Source organism: Zalophus californianus, chromosome 8 (genome assembly GCF_009762305.2).
Source record: "Zalophus californianus isolate mZalCal1 chromosome 8, mZalCal1.pri.v2, whole genome shotgun sequence".
Taxonomy (NCBI): Eukaryota; Metazoa; Chordata; class Mammalia; order Carnivora; family Otariidae; genus Zalophus; species Zalophus californianus.
In genome coordinates this window covers 91315953-91335238 of record NC_045602.1, presented here as the reverse complement: position 1 = coordinate 91335238, position 19286 = coordinate 91315953, and the positions used below count along the sequence as shown (strand labels likewise).

Here is a 19286-nt window from a genome sequence, read left to right as displayed (position 1 = left end):
GGGCCAGATGGCTTCCCAAGGGAATTCTATCAGACATTTCAAGAAGAATTAATACCTATTCTCCTGAAACTGTTCCAAAACATAGAAATGGAAGGGAAACTTCCAAACTCATTTTATGAGGCCAGCATTACCTTGATCCCAAAACCAGACAAAGACCCCATCCAAAAAGAGAATTACAGACCAATATCCTTGATGAACATGGATGCAAAAATTCTCGCCAAAATACTAGCCAATAGGATCCAACAGTACATTAAAAGGATTATTCACCACGATCAAGTGGGATTTATTCCTGGGCTGCAAGGCTGGTTCAACATCCGCAAATCAATCAACATGATACAATACATTAACAAAAGAAAGAACAAGAATCATATGATCCTCTCAATAGATGCAGAAAAAGCATTTGACAAAGTACAACATCCTTTCTTGATCAAAACTCTTCAGAGTATAGGGATAGAGGGTACATACCTCAATATCATAAAAGCCATCTATGAAAAACCTACAGCGAATATCATTCTCAATGGGGAAAAGCTGAGAGCTTTCCCCCTAAGGTCAGGAACGCGGCAGGGATGTCCACTCTCACCACTGCTATTCAACATAGTATTAGAAGTCCTAGCCACAGCCATCAGACAACAAAAAGAAATCAAAGGCATCCAAATCGGCAAAGAGGAAGTCAAACTCTCACTCTTTGCAGGTGATATGATACTGTATGTGGAAAACCCAAAAGACTCCACCCCAAAACTGCTAGAACTCATACAGGAATTCAGTCAAGTAGAAGGTTATAAAATCAATGCACAGAAATCAGTGGCATTCCTATACACCAACAACAAGACAGAAGAGAGACAAATCAAGGAGTCGATCCCATTTACAATTGCACCCAAAACCATTAGATACCTAGGAATAAATCTAACCAAAGAGGCAAAGGATCTGTACTCAGAAAACTATAAAATACTCATGAAAGAAATTGAAGAAGACACAAAGAAATGGAAAAACGTTCCATGCTCATGGATTGGGAGAATCAACATTGTGAAGATGTCAATGTTACCTAGAGCAATCTACACATTCAATGCAATCCCCATCAAAATACCATCCACTTTTTTCAAAGAAATGGAACAAATAATCCTAAAATTTGTATGGAACCAGAAGAGACCCAGAATAGCCAGAGGAATACTGAAAAAGAAAAGCAAAGCTGGCGGCATCACAATTCCGGACTTCCAGCTCTATTACAAATCTGTCATCATCAAGACAGTATGGTACTGGCACAAAAACAGACACATAGATCAATGGAACAGAATCGAGAGCCCAGAAATGGACCCTCAACTCTATGGTCAACTTATTTTTGACAAAGCAGGAAAGAATGTCCAATGGCAAAAAGACAGTCTCTTCAACAAATGGTGTTGGGAAAATTGGACAGCCACATGCAGAAGAATGAAACTGGACCATTTCCTTACACCACACACAAAAATAGACTCCAAATGGTTGAAAGACCTAAACGTGAGACAGGAGTCCATCCAAATCCTAAAGGAGAACACAGGTAGCAACCTTTTCAACCTTAGCTGCAGCAACTTCTTCCTAGAAACATCGCCAAAGGCACGGGAAGCCAGGGCAAAAATGAACTATTGGGATTTCATCAAGATAAAAAGCTTTTGCACAGCAAAAGAAACAGTCCACAAAACCAAAAGACAACCGACAGAATGGGAGAAAATATTTGCAAATAACATATCAGATAAAGGGTTAGTATCCAAAATCTATAAAGAACTTATCAAACTCCACACCCAAAGAACAAATAATCCAATCAAGAAATGGGCAGAAGACATGAACAGACATTTCTCCAAAGAAGACATCCAAATGGCCAACAGGCACATGAAAAAGTGCTCAACATCGCTTGGCATCAGGGAAATCCAAATCAAAACCTCAATGAGATACCACCTCACACCCGTCAGAATGGCTAAAATTAACAAGTCAGGGAACAACAGATGTTGGCGGGGATGTGGAGAAAGGGGAACCCTCCTACACTGTTGGTGGGAATGCAAGCTGGTGCAACCCCTCTGGAAAACAGTATGGAGGTTCCTCAAACAGTTGAAATTAGAGCTACCGTTCGATCCAGCAATTGCACTACTGGGTATTTACCACAAAGATACAAATGTAGGGACCCGAAGGGGTACGTGTACCCCAATGTTTATAGCAGCAATGTCCACCATAGCCAAACTGTGGAAAGAGCCAAGATGTCCATCAACAGATGAATGGATAAAGAAGAAGTGGTATATATACACAATGGAATATTATGCAGCCATCAAAAGGAATGAGATCTTGCCATTTGCAACGACGTGGATGGAACTGGAGGGTGTTATGCTGAGTGAAATAAGTCAATCAGAGAAAGACATGTATCACATGACCTCACTGATATGAGGAATTCTTAATCTCAGGAAAGAAACTGAGTGTTACTGGAGTGGTTGGGGGTGGGAGGGATGGGGTGGCTGGGTGATAGACATTGGGGAGGGTATGTGCTACGGTGAGCGCTGTGAATTGTGCAAGACTGTTGAATCACAGATCTGTACTTCTGAAACAAATAACGCAACATATTTTAAGAAAAAAGAAAAAGAAGAAGATAACAGGAGAGGAAGAAAAGGGGAGTATGTCAGAGGGGGAGACGAACCATGAGAGATGATGGACTCTGAAAAACAAACTGAGGGTTCTGGAGGGGAGGGGGGTGGGGGGATGGGTTAGCCTGGTGATGGGTATTAAAGAGGGCACGTTCTGCATGGAGCACTGGGTGTTATGAACAAACAATGAATCATGGAACACTGCACCAAAAACTAATGATGTAATATATGGTGATTAACATAACAATAAAAAAATAAAAAAAAAAAAAGAAAACAATGCTGATGTAGGAGCTCTGACATCACACAAAGCAGATTGCAGAGCAAGAGGATTTCCTTGGGATAAAAGGTACAACTAACTCATAATGGTAACATGGTTGACCACCAAAAAGGTGTAAAAATTCTATTTGTATAAGCACTTAATGACAGAGTCTCATAATACATAAAGCAATCATTGTGGAAAAGAAGAACAAATTCACGATCAATCACAGTGAGAGATTTTAACACATTTCTGAGCAACAGACAGAAAAGGAGACTGAAACCCAAACCCAAACCAAACCAAACCAAACTCAATATAACCAAACAAAGCAAAAAAGGTAAGTATATGGAAGGTTTGAACAAAATGGTGTACTGAGAGGTATCTAACTCCTAAAAAATACAGAATATACATTGTGTTCAAGAACATATAGAGTGTTGGCAATATTCTGGGCAATAAAACCTCAACAAATTTCAAAGAAGATAAATAATAGGATATTTTCTGACTACAGTGGACTTCAGCTGGAAGTCAACAGGAGAGAAGATGATTGGAAACTGGCTATGGTAGTAATTAAACGACATAGTCACAATAGCCCACAGATCAAGAAAGAAATCACAGTGAAATTGAGAACATATTTTGGAGGGAGGGAAAACTAATCATACCAGACTGGGAGGATGAAGCCAGATGTACCTTCTGGCAGAGGAGGGTCAGGACAGTGGATTAAACACCTCCCCAACCTTCCTCATTGCCGGCCGCACACCCTGTACTTCCCTGGGTCTGGCTAGTGGTGGGCTCCAGCCAAGGTTGTAGGCAGGCTTGACAACGGCCTCCAGCCCCAGAAACGGACTCATCAGGGTTCCCAGGAATCTGTGTGACTCTGGCAGTTGATGCACTGCTGTGGGAGCAAACAAGGTGGATACAAAGCTCTGCAGGAGTGGGGCTGAAATAGCAGCTCAGGCAGGCAGCCCTGGAAACACGCAGGAAACAGAGCATGTTGCATGCATGCCCTGTGTCCAGGGTTTTTGTGACAAGGGGTGATGATGTGACCCCATATTCTGCTTTCTGTTTGGTGATGTGGGAGGGACAAGGCAGGTAGATGGAGAGGTGGAGCTGACCAGAGGCACCAGTCAAAGGGGGGAGGTCAGCAGCTCTGAGGGCAGGGTTGTGTGGGATCCGGAGATGTGGAGGGCAGCCCAGCAGCTGCTGCCACCCCCTCCTCCCATGTGTCACCAGTCCTTGGTGCTGACAAAGGACAGCATGTTCCTGAAGACGCCTCTGCTTCTCGGACTCATTGTGCTGGGCACCCATGTCTGGACCATTCAAAAAGAATTTGTAGACATTTGTAAGAACCATGATTATTTTGTGGCATCTGTGGAGTTTGCTCTGGCTTGGTTCAATGATGACAACATGGAAGAAGACTCATACAAGTTGTTGGAGGTTGGGCAGGCCCAGCAAAAGGTGAGTTCGATCATTCTGTCCATGCCCAGATTCTGGTCCCTGCATGAACAGCCGTGAGCTGGGTGCCATGCCAGCAGGGCCCTGATAGGGAGGGTCTCACCTCTGCACCACACTCCTGAAGAGACTGGGTGTGGCCCCTTCCCTGCACAGCACCCACCAGCTTCCCTCAGTCTTTCCCATTTCCTGACCCTCAGCCTCTTCCTTGGACAACAACCAGCCCTGGACACCTGGAGGCCACAGGAGCTCGTTGGGGTGGTCTCCAAGCCCCTGTGCCCTGTCCTAGCTCAGGGTCTGGTGGCCCTGCAAGTGAGGCTGGGTGTGCATGAGTGTGTGTGTGTGCTCGCACACGCACATGTTTGAGAGTGTGTTGTTGGTGCTTGTTGGGGCACTAGTGGATATCATGTGTTAGTTGCAAAAACTGAGCCCAAAAGTCAGCTTTCTAGATAATTCCAGTTCAGTCCAATGAGAGGCAGTTTCCTCCCCACAGTGATTTCTGGCTACATTTCTAAGTTTGAGCCCTTCTTGAGTTTTCATGCAGTTCTTTCTTTTTAACAAGATGAAATGGTAACTTTTAATAACTTCGGATAGAAGCCTAACTGACACATGGGAAAGCATCTGCTTTGTAAATATCCACCTCAGTGAACCTTAACAAGAAGAGCCCTTCTGTGCAGCCAGCTCCCACATAAAGAGGCAAGCATCCCCAGCCCCCAGGACCCCCCACATCCCTGTCTAGATGCTGCCCTGAAAGGGACTGCCATCTGTGATGGCTAATCATTGGACTAACACACCTGTTATCCTACTCTCCAGAGGAGGACACCCTGGTGTGCTCCCCTTGTGTCTGGCTGATGCCACGCAAGCATACGATTGAGAGATCAATGGTGCTGTCAGTGGTGCTTGAGCCCCTGCAGGCTCCTTGTTGTGCAGCGTCTGATCCTGTGAGCCTGTTACCTCCTGTGCATTCATAGCACTGTGGTTGTGACTGGCAGGTGCAGGCCATCAGGAGGAGTGCCTCAGGGAAGATTCTAATACATGCCTTAGGTGCATTTAGGAACACCTTTCTATTGATCATATGCTTACAGAGAATTGTCTGAATATTCTATTTATATACATATTCTAGTCATTTGCCCACTTTTCTATTTGATTCTCTGCCTTTTATTCACTCATGGAAAGCAAATATTTAGCAGTTGTTTTATAATTTCTTCTTGACAGAGGTGGACAATGATATTTTTAATGGAGTTGGAGTTGCACCGCACAATTTGTAAACAACAGGATGAAGACTTCAACAACTGCCCCTTACAAGAAGGCCCAGGAAAGAAAAAGGTTTGATAATAAAATTAACAATAATATTAAGGAGGGTCTATGAAAGGAAGCTTAGGGAAGTTGTCACAATGAGTGTCTTGGTCCCTCTCCCTCCAGGTCCCAGAACTCTACCCAGAGGGGGAAGGTGGCCACACTAAGTAGACAGAGCTGCTTCCAACAGAGTAGTGAAGCTGAGCCCTGTGCTCACCTGGCTGGCCCACCAGAAATACCCTGCAGATACCCATATGACCTTCCTCCCATGATGAGACCCTCTCCCCAGAGCATAGCCTGAATGTTTCCCGAGACCTTGGCTTCTGGCAGATACTGTTCTGTCTCTGTGGTCCTAACTCTTCCTTTGCTCTTCTATTTTGGTTTCTGAGGACTGTTTAGTTTGTCTGGTCATCCCACACCCCCCTCTAATACCCTGGGCTTCAAGGACATGTCCCAATCTTTCCTCCACCCCAGGGTTGGGGAAAGCCTCCCCTCCGGGTAGGTTTGCAGCTGCTACTGAGTGTTCAGTGTCCAGCTGGACCATCTCCTGGGCAGTCTGCTGGCTCCCTCAGAACTCATGGGGGTAAGGGGCATCCAGGCTGTGTCATGGGTACTGGCAGGACCCCTGAGTGGCAAGCCATGGTCTCACCAGGACCCTCTCAGGAGCCCCTGACCCACATGTGCAGATTCAGCAACCCCTGCCCATCATTTTGGTGGAGTCTTAAGCTCCTCGGATCCTACCCTAGGCCACTGTTTCTTTTTGCTTTTCGTCATTTATAGTTTTCATGCACGTTGAACTCCTACTCAGTCTTTCATGCTAAGTGCTCTCCATGTGTTAAACTGTTCTAATCTCATAATTACTTTTTTTTTCCAAATGGACTGCACCTTTATTGTGGATGCCAGACCAAGGATTTCCCAGTTCTCCCTCCTGAACAGTACCTGCGTGCAGAAATAGGCAGAGAAGGAGCCCATAGTTCCTCAAGCAGAAGTTCCTTTCCCTCCAGAGAGCAACAGTCAGTCTGTAGTCCCAGGTCTATTTAGTACCAGGGGAAATAAAGGTATCTCAGAGCACTTTCTGGGTCCATGTCTGTTTTGCACTCTCCCACATCTTTTATCTTTTATAAATGGTGCTGCCTGTGACAAGGGGTGGAGAATTCATCATTATTGCTCTTACCTTGACTGTAGGTGCAGAGCGTTGAGTCAGTCAGACTCCTCAGCTCATGGGAGGCTGCCCTAGTGGTTCTTGCGGGGTCCCCACTGGTTGGTTGGTGTATTTATTCATTTAGTCATTCATCCTCCAATCTTCCCATGCCCCTCATCCATCCCACTCAAAAGGAATGCAGACTATTTTGCCAGGGAATAGCTCTTGCTTCTTCTCTCTTCCAGCTCTAAGGCCAGGCTCACAATAGGGTGGTCCTTCCGAAGAGGGACCATATTAGTCACAGAGATTGGAGGTGGGTGAGTGAAGCTGATAAAAGGCTCTGCCCTCCATGGACACCCATCAAGGCATCTGCATATGAGCCCCTTGACACATAGAAGGTCATCCCAGGGCCTCTGAAGGTAGCTCAGAAAATGGTAGCTCCAATCACCATGTACCACCTGCTCCCTGATGATGCCTGTATCCCCCTTCCTAGCTCTGCCTAGCCTCCATGGCTGTCAACACCAATCACTACCCCTGGGATAGGAACTGTGGTGACAGACACTCAGCCTGATGAGCAGTTCTGTCTTTTGGGATCCTTGTGGGGAGTAACCCTGGAGGGGCAGAGTGAGGGACAGACAGAGTGAGGTGTGGGAGCACCTGGGAGCATGACTGGGACAGAGAAGCTGTGGCAATGATGCTTGGAAGAATCCTTCAGCATGGAGGGGTTAGGGGTTACCTTCCTTCCTTTTGGGTTTCTAGGGGTTCTATTTTTAGTGTGGTTCAAAGTCTGTCCTTTTCTTGCTGATATATTTCCATGATGTGGCTATAAACATTGATAAGATAGATTTTCCACATATTCTGGACTGCTTCATTGGGCACAGAATAAAGATGGTGGCCTGAGCCAGGTTTGGTCCTTTCACCAGCCTGTGCATATAATTTCTGATGTCTCCCCACAGTTTGATAGGGGCAAATATAAACTAACAAGGTAGATGTGTGGTCAGCAAAGCTAACCTATTACCTGCTCTTGGTTTGAGATCACTCAGGTTCAGAGTGGTCTAGCTGTTCATTGTTCAGAGGCCTGTGGTGGCTGAGGACAACCAGACCCTCCCTGAAGTCCGGTTGTTGCTGCTCACTGTTACCCCTCATAGGTGAACACCTTTATCATCATTCCCATTTCACATTGGGAAGGCCTGGCATCTTGTTGTTTTCAATTATGCTGTGCTTTGAGCTCAGATACACCTTACATGCACCTGGGGGCATTGTAAATGTAACTGTGTTAGTGTCATGTGTTCAGCGGACCCAGCCACTGGGTTATTTTAAGCCCTGCACTGATGATTCTAATGAGCTTCCCTTTGGGCACCAAGGTGTGAATATAGGTTCATAACTCTGACTGTGGCCTCTTGCAGCTCTCAACAAATATGGGATTAGAAACATAGCTTTTTGGGAACTGAAAGTCACAGCTTTGCTTGAATATGGAAGTTACAACAGTTCTATCCTTGGGCTACCTCTTCTTATGGTCTCCACATTAGTAAAGCCAGACCAGACAGGGCTAGAGGGAAAATGATCAAATCCCAAACCAGTAACTGACAGAACCCACTAGGTAAAAATCAGAACATATATACAAAAATTTAAGAATCCGTTGAACAAATTTGATTTTTGATTATTTTTGGGAGTTTAGCTAAGCTACTCCATGGTACTGCTGTCTTGGCAGCTACTTTGTGTGGCCAGGAGGCCTGCATGGTCTTAAAACTGACACTAGTCTCTCATATAAGCACAAGCATGTGCCCTAGATAGCATCCTGCAGAGTCACAAGTAAATGGAAGCACCTGATGTGACTTCCCCTGCAGCCCTTGTGAGCAATAGTCTCCTCTGCCTCCCAGGACCTCCCCCTTGTGCTCCCTTAGAAAAGACCCTTGTGGGTTTTACAGAACTCTGTCCTTTGGGGTTGAGTTGGTCAGTCTGGTTCTATCCCAAGAACCCCAAAGTACTCCACCCAGTAAGCAGATCCTGTGGCTCCATCTGCATTGTGCCTTGACCTCCCCGTGCGGCCCTTTCACCTTGCTGAGTACTTCCCCCAGGACCTGTGAATGATCGCTCCTCTATTTCAGTTTCTCCCATGGTCCTTTGTTGAACTGAGATTGACCATGCATCACCCTGTGCTCCACTTAATTGTTAATTTCACAAATTAATAACAATTATATAGAATATTCACCACCGACTATGGAACATGTATTCTTCTTTTTTTATATAATTTTATTTATTTATTTTATGTTTTTAAGATTTTTTAAGATTTATTTATTTGACAGAGAGAGAGAATGAGAGAGCATAAGCAGGGGAAGCGGCAGGCAGAGGGAGAAGCAGGCTCCCCGCTGAGAAGGGGCCCGACGTGGGGCTTCATCCCAGGACCCTGAGATCATGACCTAAGCTGAAGGCAGACGCTTAATGACTGAGCCCCCCCAGGTGCCCCGGAACATGTACTTTTCTTGAGCTGATAGAATATTAATCCAAACTGAACATATTCTGATCCATAAAGTGAATCTCAATGCATTTGAAAGAACTGATATCATAAGGAATAAAGTCTCTGGCTGCAATGATGTTTAGATTGAAATTAAGGAGAAAAATGGTTGTCGAGTCAGCAACACACCTTAAAATAACACAAGTAATCTCAATTCTGATTAGGGTATATGATCAAAGGAAATGATTAAAATTTATGATGTGACAAGTATATGTGGTGCTCCTGAGGTTCAGCCTCAAGGGAAGTGACAGTCTGGACCGGCACACGCAGAGGATGGGCACAAGGATGACCGGTGATCACAGTCTCTCTCAAGAATGGGAGGAAATTATGACAAAAAAGCATAAACAAAGGAAAGAAGAAACAGACTGATAGAGAGGGCCAAGAAATGCAACAGCTGGTCCATTGGCAGGCCCCATGAAACCTCTGACCCCTGCTGAGAGAAATCTAGAAGTGAGGCAGTCACAACCCATGTCAGTAGTGTCTTCCTGGTCTCGAAAGATGACAATGGCCACTCTAGTCACCCTGCTGCTGGAGGTGGGGAAGAAGGGTCAGCCATGTGGGGACCTGATCTCCTCGGGAGAGCAACACTCAGGATCAGACACACTTGTAGGCAGGGTGTGGAGTCCTCGTCATGACGATCCCCAGACACCCATGCCGCCAGCTATCTACTGATGTGCAGCAGTGAAGGTGGTCACAAAGGTGTCTGCCATTCTGGCCACACTCCCGTCTCTTTCTGGGGTAATCCCAGTCTGTACTTATGGCCTATCTGAACAGCTGTGGCCCTGGCCCTGTACCCTTTCTGGGATCATCATCAATGTGCAGGTGTCTGTTTACTCCCCATGCCCAAGGTGGGAAAATCCTTCCTTTGCAGAGTGTCCTCACATGCATGGACAGCATGTCATAATTTCTTGGTCCACTCACTCCCAATGCCTTGTATGAGGCCAGGCAGGACACTCACACGTACTGTGGTTCCCCCGAGGAAAGCCTAACAACAATGACTTGGCAAAGGCCATGGGACCTCAAAGTGGCAGAACTGTGTGGAAATGCATGTTGGCTAGGGCTGGGCAAGGCCTGTCTTTCCCAGTCCCTGATCCCTCTCATGCCCATGGCTGCCATCCACATCCATTCCAGCAGAGCCCTGCCCTGGGCTAGTACCCACTTTGTCCTGGATTTCTCTCCACCTGCCCAGTACATTAGAAATCCCTCTCCCCACTGCCAAACACAGCCAGACCTCATGGCAAGCAGGTCAGCAGGTGCCAGAGGTGGTGGAAGGGATGGTAACCCAGCCCCAATGGTAACCCTTCCCTGTACCCTCCTGATGGCTGCAGCCATGGTCAGAGGTAGACCTGGTTTTTACCTCAATCTCCTAGAGCCCACCAGTGTTCCTAAGAGTTCCTGTGACTTGGCAGTTGTAGGATGCAGTGCTGTGAGAGCAAGGGAGGTGGATTCAAAACCCCCATTCAGAGCCTATTAGGGCTGGACTGGGGCAGGTGGAGGTAGCCCTGGAAACAGAGCATATTGCATGCATGTTCCTGGGTCCAAGGCTTATGGAACAAAGCGGTGGAAATGGTGAGCCCCTGCTCTGCCTTCTGTTAGTGATGATGGGAAGGACAAGGCACAGACAAGGCAGGATGAAAGGGAGGAGCTGGACAGAGCACTGGCCAGCAGCCCAGGGACTCCTTGGGGTAAGGCTGTGTGGGATGCAGAGCTTTGGAGGGTGGCCCCACGCTGGCTGCCAGCCGTTTGCTGCTGGCCTCCAGGGCTCACGCCAGACAACATGCTCCTGAAGGCACCTCTGCTTCTGGGGCTCATTGTGCTGGTGCCTCATGTCTGCAGTTCCAACTTTGTGGACATTGATAGGAGAACAAATTACTTTACCCTGTGTGTTGAGTTTGCGGTGTTTCATTTCAACCAAGTTTACCCAGATGAGTATGCGTATAAGCTGCTGTGGGTGCGGCGAAGCCAGCGCAAGGTGAGTTGAATGTCCTCCTTCCATGTGGCTCCATGTTTGCCCTGGGACCACACCTGGGAGGGGCGAGTCCTTGATCTGCAGGAAAGAGCAATGGATGTTTTAATTTGGTAAATATTGTTAAAAAAGTTACAAGGTTTCATTAGAAGTGTTCCGAGTTTCTGATTTGTTTCCTTCATGAGCAAGTTCCCTGAATAACAGAGGGAAGGAAAGAAGGTGAGCAGAAAGCAAGCACTGAACGCAAAGATCCAGCTGCCGAGTGAGAGAGGGAAGAAAAGCTGCCAATGAGGTGGCTAGGAGAAGCCAGAGCCGCAGGGAGACAAGAAACCAGAGAGACTAAGAGACGTGGTAGCTGGGGAGCACCAGCCCGAGAAGGAAAGGCATCACAGAAACTGAGCTGTGAGGCTCCTGCATGAAACACTGTAGGTCCAGGGCTGGGCAGGAGGTAGCAGAGAAGACAGATTGGGAAATGTTCTCATGGGGCTGTGGTGCTGGTGAGGACAGACCAATGGCCTCCAAGTTCATGAGTGGAATAGTGGAAGGCTGGGGAAGAGCAGTAGGTGTGGGGGCCTAGGGCAAAGGCAAGGCTAGGGGCATGGGGGGCAGTCAGGGAAGGCATCTCAATGATGGGTACTCCTGGAAAGATACAGTCATCTGGAGGTTGGGGATGAGAAGGGCAGGCAGCCCTGGGGAGGACCCTGGATGGGGACAAGCAACAAATACACTTGCAGACAGCCTGAAATTCTGTGGACTGGCGTTGCTGGGAAGGAGGTGCAGAGAGGCAGGAGTGCAGGGGTAGGTAGGGCTGGGGGCACCTCAGGGCCCCAGGCAAAGATTTGAGATGTTATCCTTGAAGATCTGGGGATCCATTGAAAAAAGTTGCTCAGGGCTCCACAGGCCATGGCAGGCTGAGACCAGGATGCAGGGGATGGTCCTCTGGTCACTGGGAAGTAAAAGAAGTGCTGGCTTCTGCATCTGTTGGAGGTTGATGTGGGGTGCACTGGTGTGACAGTGTAGAGAAAGAGGGGGTCAAATATGGACCCCTGGTGTTTTCCCAGAACACGTGGGTGTGCAGTGACTCCATCAACTGAGACAACAGAGCAAGGTTGGAGGAAACACAAACAGATCTGGGCAGGACACATCACATTTAGGATTCCTGAAATAGCCCATGCAGAAGAAGGCCATGGGTTATAGAGCCTTAAGAGTAGAGAAAACATTGGGCCTGATAGAAATGTGCCCTTAGCCTCTGTTGGGCAAACCTTTCCCACTACTGTTTATTCTTATCACTTCATGCTTTCTTTGAATGGAATACAGACTGCTGTTCTGAACTCATTCTGTGCATGCCCAGATTCTGGTCCCTGCATGAACAGTCTTGAGCCAGGCACCATGTCTGCAGGGCCCTGATGGGGAGAGTCTCACTTCTGCATCACACTGGGTGTGGCCCCCTCCCCTCACAGTGCCCACTGGCTTCTCTCAGTCTTTCCCATTTCCTGACCCTCTGCCTCTTCCTTAGACAGCCGCCAACCCTGGACACCTGGAGGATGTGGGAACCCCTGGGCATAGAACCTGTAGCTGCTGCTCCAGCCCCTGTGCCCCGTCCTAGCTCAGGGTCTGGGGGCCATGCAAGTGAGGCTGGGTGTGCATGAGTGTGTGTGTGTGTGTGTGTGTGTGTGTGTGTGTGTGTGTGTGTGTATTGTTGGTGCTTGTTGGGGCACGAGTGGATATCATGTGTCAGTTGTAAGAACTGAGCCCAAAAGTCAGCTTTCTAGATAATTCCAGTTCAGTCCAATGAGAGGCAGTTTCCTCCCCACAGTGATTTCTGGCTACATTTCTAAGTTTGAGCCCTTCTTGAGTTTTCATGCAGTTCTTTCTTTTTAACAAGATGAAATGGTAACTTTTAATAACTTCGGATAGAAGCCTAACTGACACATGGGAAAGCATCTGCTTTGTAAATATCCACCTCAGTGAACCTTAACAAGAAGAGCCCTTCTGTGCAGCCAGCTCCCACATAAAGAGGCAAGCATCCCCAGCCCCCAGGACCCCCCACATCCCTGTCTAGATGCTGCCCTGAAAGGGACTGCCATCTGTGATGGCTAATCATTGGACTAACACACCTGTTATCCTACTCTCCAGAGGAGGACACCCTGGTGTGCTCCCCTTGTGTCTGGCTGATGCCACGCAAGCATACGATTGAGAGATCAATGGTGCTGTCAGTGGTGCTTGAACCCCTGCAGGCTCCTTGCTGTGCAGCGTCTGATCCTGTGAGCCTGTTACCTCCTGTGCATTCATAGCACTGTGGATGTGACTGGCAGGTGCAGGCCATCAGGAGGAGTGCCTCAGGGAGGATTCTAATACATGCCTTAGGTGTACATATGGACATCTTTTTGTAGAAAAATGGAGAATTAAGAGGAAAAGGTGAAATAATAAATCAATTTAAAAATAAGAAAAATAAGAGACATCGTACATATGTATGTCCTTATTCATTTATGTATGTATATTCACAGCTTTTGCCTGTTTTCTTTTTGGTTCTCTGTTTTTCTTACTAACGCAAAGTATTTCATTGCAGTTTCTACAATTTGTTCTTAACAGGAGTTTACCTTGATATATTTAATGGAGTTGGAATTGGGCCAAACCATTTGTACAAAACAGGATGAAGATCTGGAAAATTGCCCCTTGCAAGATGGCCCAGAAGAGAAAAAGGTTTGAGAATATGATGAACATTCATATAAAGGAGGACTGATGGGAGAAGGCTTAGGGATGTTGTCAGGGATGATCGTGGGCCATAAAAAGAGTCCTGGTCCCTCTCTTTTCAGGTCCCAGGGTTCCCCGCTGAGGGAGAATATGGTTTTTCTAGGCCATCAGAGCCCTGTGCTCACAGCTGGCCTGTGTAATGAACTTCTTGTGTCATCATCTATGAGCTGATATCGTCCAGGGGACTCAGACCCTGGGCATGAGCCTGAGTCAGGATGACAACCCTCAGTGGGGCTTTTCTCAGCCCCACCCCCTATCCCAGTCTGAGGGGCAGCCTCCCCTCCGGGTAGGTTTGCAGCTGCTACTGAGTGTTCAGTGTTCAGCTGGACCATCTCCTGGGCAGTCTGCTGGCTCCCTCAGAACTCATGGGGGCAGGGGGCATCCAGGCTGTGTCATGGGTACTGGCAGGACCCCTGAGTGGCAAGCCATGGTCTCACCAGGACCCTCTCAGGAGCCCCTGACCCACATGTGCAGATTCAGCAACCCCTGCCCATCATTTTGGTGGAGTCTTGAGCTCCTCGGATCCTACCCTAGGCCACTGTTTCTTTTTGCTTTTCGTCATTTGTAGTTTTCATGCACGTTGAACTCCTACTCAGTCTTTCATGCTAAGTGCTCTCCATGTGTTAAACTGTTCTAATCTCATAATTACTTTTTTTTTTTCCAGGTGGACTGCACCTTTATTGTGGATGCCAGACCATGGTTTTCCCAGTTCTCCCTCCTAAACAGTACCTGCGTGCAGAAATAGGCAGAGAAGGAGTCCCTTGCTCCTCAAGCAGAAGTTCCTGGGATACCTGGGTAGCTCAGTTGGTTAAGCATCTGCCTTCAGCTCAGGTCATGAGCCCACCGTCCTGGGATTGAGTCCCACATCGAGCTTCTTGCTCAGTGCAGAGCGGGCTTCTCCCACTGTCTGCCACTCCCCCTGCTTGTGTTATTTCTCTCTCTCTCTCTGACAAATAAATAAATAAAATCTTAAAAAAAAAAAAAAAGAAGTTCTTTTCCCTCCAGAGAGCAAGAGTCAGTCTGTAGTCCCAGGTCTATTCAGTACCAGGAAAATTAAAGGTATCTCAGAGCACTTTCTGGGTCCCTATCTATTTTACACTCTCCCACATCTTTTATCTTTTATAAATGGTGTTGCCTCTGACAAGAGGTGGTGAATTCATCATCATTATTGCTCTTTCCTTGACTGTAGGTGCAGAGTGTTGAGTCAATGAGACTCCCCAGCTCATGGGAGGCTGTCCTAGTAGTACTTGCAGGGTCCCCACTGGTTGGTTGGTGTATTTATTCATTTAGTCATTCATCCATTCGTCCATCCATCCATTCATCCATACATGTATCTACCCATCCATGTATCCATCCATGTATCCATTCATTTATTCATTCATCCGCCAATCTCTCCATGCCCCTCATCCATCTCACTCAAAAGGAATGCAGACAATTTTGCCAGGGAGCAGCTCTTGCTTCTTCTCTTTTCCAGCTCTAGGACCAGGCTCATAATGGGGTGGTCCTTCTGAAGAGGGGCTATATCTAGTCACAGAGATTGGAGGTGGGTGAGTGAAGCTGATAAAAGGCTCTGCCCTCCATGGACACCCATCAAGGCATCTGCACATGAGCCCCTTGACACATAGAAGGTCATCCCAGGGCCTCTGAAGATAGCTCAGAAAATGGTAGCTCCAATCACCATGTCCCACCTGCTCCCTGATGATGCCTGTATCCCCCTTCCCAGCCCAGCCTGACCTCCATGGCTGTCAACACCAATCACTACCCCTGGGATAGGCACTGTAGTGACAGACACCCAGCCTGATGAGCAGCTCTGTCTTCTGTGATCCTTGTGGGGAGTAGCCCTGGAAGGGCAGAGTGAGGGAGGGTGTGGAAGCACCTGGGGGCATGACTGGGACAGAGAGGCTATGGCAATGCCACTTGGAGGAATCTGTCAAAATGGAGGGGCTGAGGCATCTTCCTTTCTCCTGGGTTTCTAAAGACTCTGATTTGAGTGGTTCCTAGTTGAAAGTCTGCCTGTTTCCTGAACAATTCATTTTTATTAAGTTGTCATAAGGAATGATGTGATAGGATTTCCTAAGACAACTGGGGATAGTTCCACTGGACACAGCACAAAAGTAGTGGCCTGGTTCAGCTTTGGTTTTTTGACCAGTCTGAATGTAGAGTTTGTAATATCTCCCACACATTGAGAGGGGCATACACTATCTTACAAGAGTAAGTTTGTGTGGTTAACAGAGCTGACCTATTACCTACCCTTGCTTTAGAGCACTCAGGTTCTGAGGGGTTGAGCCATCATTCTTGGGCTATGTGGTTTCACCCAAGGAAGGCCTGGTATCCTGTTTTTTCTCACTATGTCTGTCATGTTCTCTCTTGATCCACATGAAAATGCCCTTGGTTTCATTTTACAAATGTAGAGACCAGGCCATACTCCCCCCCCACCCCCACTATAGAAGAATCTTTGTGACTGGACATCAGAAATACATAAATAGTTGGGAAATAGTTTTCTAAGGATCTGCAGTACTTAGAAATGTGTGAATTGTAGTTAAGGTATTTTGTTTGTGACCAATGTCTTTGCTCTGGTTCCTGCTCTGGTAGAATAGGGGATTAAAAACATGGCCCCTTTCATGGAATTGATGTTCACAGGTCATGGTTTGTGCAAGAGTCTTTGGTAGGGCGAGTAAATGTTGTGCCTGCCACCATTGCCAGCGGTGAGCCCACATTAGTAGCTTTTGAATGAAACAACACTGTCCAAGGTGAATCAGCACTAGGGGCAGCCTGTCCTGTGTCATCATGCCCTGGAGAGACCTCTCCAGATCTAGCCCAGTCACTCATTGTCCCAAATCAGTAGGGAGCAAAAATATACTTGGAAGTTATAATACAAGCACACACATAGAAACATTGACACACATTTCAGAAATTCTTGATGTCCACAAAACCCAGAATGTTTTATGGGACTTCCTGGCCTGAAGGAATAGAGTTCCCCAGAATATACTTGTGAGACCCCTCCCGAAATAGGGGCTTAGCCAAAATCTCAGCACTGGGGTCTTCAGGGAAGCTTCAAAGGGGAAAGAGAGGGGGTGAAGGAGAAAGAGGGGAACTGTGCTCCCTGCAAGGTCAATGTCATAAAATCCAAGTTATGAAATGATCTCTATTAACACTCAGGACCGCCTCCTTCCCCATTTCCCTATCAGGACGCTGGTAGCTAGTCTCATGATTCTTTACTGTGCTTTTCTTAAGTTGAGCTCACAGACTGAGCCCAGCTCCTATCACCCATATTAACTTTTTGGTTTCCAAACGCAAATACCACAGGCATTAGCTAAGAAATGAAGGCTTGGAAATATATGTAACTAGCCATTTGTTATCTCCTTTTTGAGATGCTTTCCAAAATTATTTCCTCAACAAAATCACTCACCACAGAAACTGCTATTGTTTATCTGCTTTCTTGTCCTCTCTTATGAGGCCACATTGTCAGTCCAGCAAGACCAACAAATCAATGTCCTGAAGCATCGCATTCATTAGATCGGTCCCTTGCCTCTGTCTTCAACTGCCCTACACTCAGGTGCCATCCCTCAGCATCTGCCCCAGTGTCCTCCTTGTGTTCCCCTAGACCCTGTACAACTTCTCCTTCTTCTCCAGTCTCCTGGCTGCACCCACTTTCAGAATCTACTCTTTAGATGATGACATTATCTCTGAAATGGTCTGTATTTTACATAGACCTGTCCCATGGCTTACATCCTGTACATCGCTGTCAGATCAAGGTAAAATATTTTCTAAATCATGCAAAGCCTCAATGAGTTCTACATGTTTAAAACACAGAATATCCAGCAATCAGTCAAAAACAATAAGAAAAAAAGACAAGACTTGATGGGTAAATCAAGAGCAAAATTTAATAATAGAAACAAACCTGAAAATGTCTAAACAGTGCAGTCATCAGATATGGGGTTTTAACGTCCTCAAGATGAATAAGTCAGGGGAAAAAGATGGATAATACTGGTGAAAAGTAGAAGCTACCAAAAAGAATAAAAAGAAAGTTCTAAAACTGAAAAATATAACAGAAATGAATGATGTGATAGTCAGGTTAATCTGCATGGGAGTTAGACAGCAGGGAGGCAGGCCAGAACAGATGCAGGATGGGAAGCGTGAGAAGGGTGAGGTGAGATCTGCACCATGGGGGAAGAAACAGATAATGGGGCAGAAGCAGTATTTGAAAATGTAAAGCTTGAGTTTTCTAGAACTGACCAAAGACATAAAGCCATTGATTCAAGCAATGTTACAAACCCTAAGCAGGATATAATAAAAGAAACCCACAATCGAGCATAAAAGAGTTCTAAATCAAACTTAGGGAGAAAAATCTTAAAACCAGCCAGAGGTAAAAAGATTTCTTATTTTCAAATAAACCACCATCAGGCTTTTAGCTGACCTCAGATAGGAAGCAACAGAAAGTCAGAAGATATTGTCATGCACTTGCTAACCACTGAAGGAAATTAACCATTGACCTACAATTCCTTGGGCAACAAAAATCTCTCTCAAAAATGCATACAAAGGGGCACCTGGGTGGCTCAGTCATTAAGCGTCTGCCTTCGGCTCAGGTCATGATCCCAGGGTCCTGGGATCGAGCCCCGCATTGGGCTCCCTGCTCTGGGGAGAGCCTACTTCTCCCTCTCCCACTCCCCCTATTTGTGTTCCCTCTTTTGCCGTGTCTCTCTCTGTCAAATAAATAAAATCTTTTAAAAAAAATGCATACAAAGACACAGATGTAGTGAAAAGAAGGGCCATATGCATCCCAATGTTCATAGCAGCAATGTCCGCAATAGCCAAACTGTGGAAAGAGCCGAGATGCCCTTCAACAGATGAATGGATAAAGAAGATATGGTCCATATATACAATGGAATATTACTCAGCCATCAGAAAGGATCAATACCCAACTTTTACATCAACATGGATGGGACTGGAGGAGATTATGCTAAGTGAATAAGTCAAGAAGAGAAAGTCAATTATCATATGGTTTCACTTACTTGTGGAACATAAGGAATAGCACGGAGGACATTAGGAGAAGGAAGGGAAAAATGAAGGGGGGGAATTGGAGAGAGAGATGAACCATGAGAGACTATGGACTCTGAGAAACAAACAGGGTTTTAGAGGGGAGGGGGGTGGGGGGATGGGTTAGCCTGGTGATGGGTATTAGGAGGGCACATACTGCATGGAGCACTGGGTGTTATACAAAAACAATGGATCGTGGATCACCACATCAAAAACTAATGATGTATTGTATGGTGACTAACATAACATAATAAAATTTAAAAAATGCATAC

The 19286-nt window shown here is 46.5% G+C and overlaps 1 protein-coding gene across 2 annotated transcripts; it reads left to right on the top strand.

The window, feature by feature from the left end:
* Positions 1–3914: 3914 nt before the first annotated feature.
* Positions 3915–15023, top strand: LOC113938142 (probable cystatin-16). Of its 2 annotated transcripts, XM_027623323.2 has the most exons (4): positions 3915–4311; positions 5521–5631; positions 13816–13926; positions 14642–15023. In XM_027623323.2, the coding sequence occupies exons 1-4, from the start codon at positions 4033–4035 to the stop codon at positions 14720–14722; spliced, it is 582 nt and encodes a 193-aa protein (XP_027479124.1). In that variant the 5' UTR covers positions 3915–4032; the 3' UTR covers positions 14723–15023. The 2 variants fall into 2 exon arrangements, with proteins under 2 accessions (XP_027479124.1, XP_027479125.1); XM_027623324.2 differs by lacking the exons at positions 3915–4311; positions 5521–5631 and adding an exon at positions 10969–11229 and having other exon boundaries at positions 14642–15006.
* Positions 15024–19286: the final 4263 nt, after the last annotated feature.

Excerpts from the sequence above, each read along its gene's own strand:
- LOC113938142 (XM_027623323.2), top strand. The coding sequence starts at position 4,033 with ATGTGGAGGGCAGCCCAGCAGCTGCTGCCACCCCCTCCTCCCATGTGT. Across the intron at positions 5,632-13,815 it reads AAGGCCCAGGAAAGAAAAAG|GAGTTTACCTTGATATATTT; the intron begins GTTTGATAATAA and ends TGTTCTTAACAG. Across the intron at positions 13,927-14,641 it reads ATGGCCCAGAAGAGAAAAAG|GTGGACTGCACCTTTATTGT; the intron begins GTTTGAGAATAT and ends TTTTTTTTCCAG.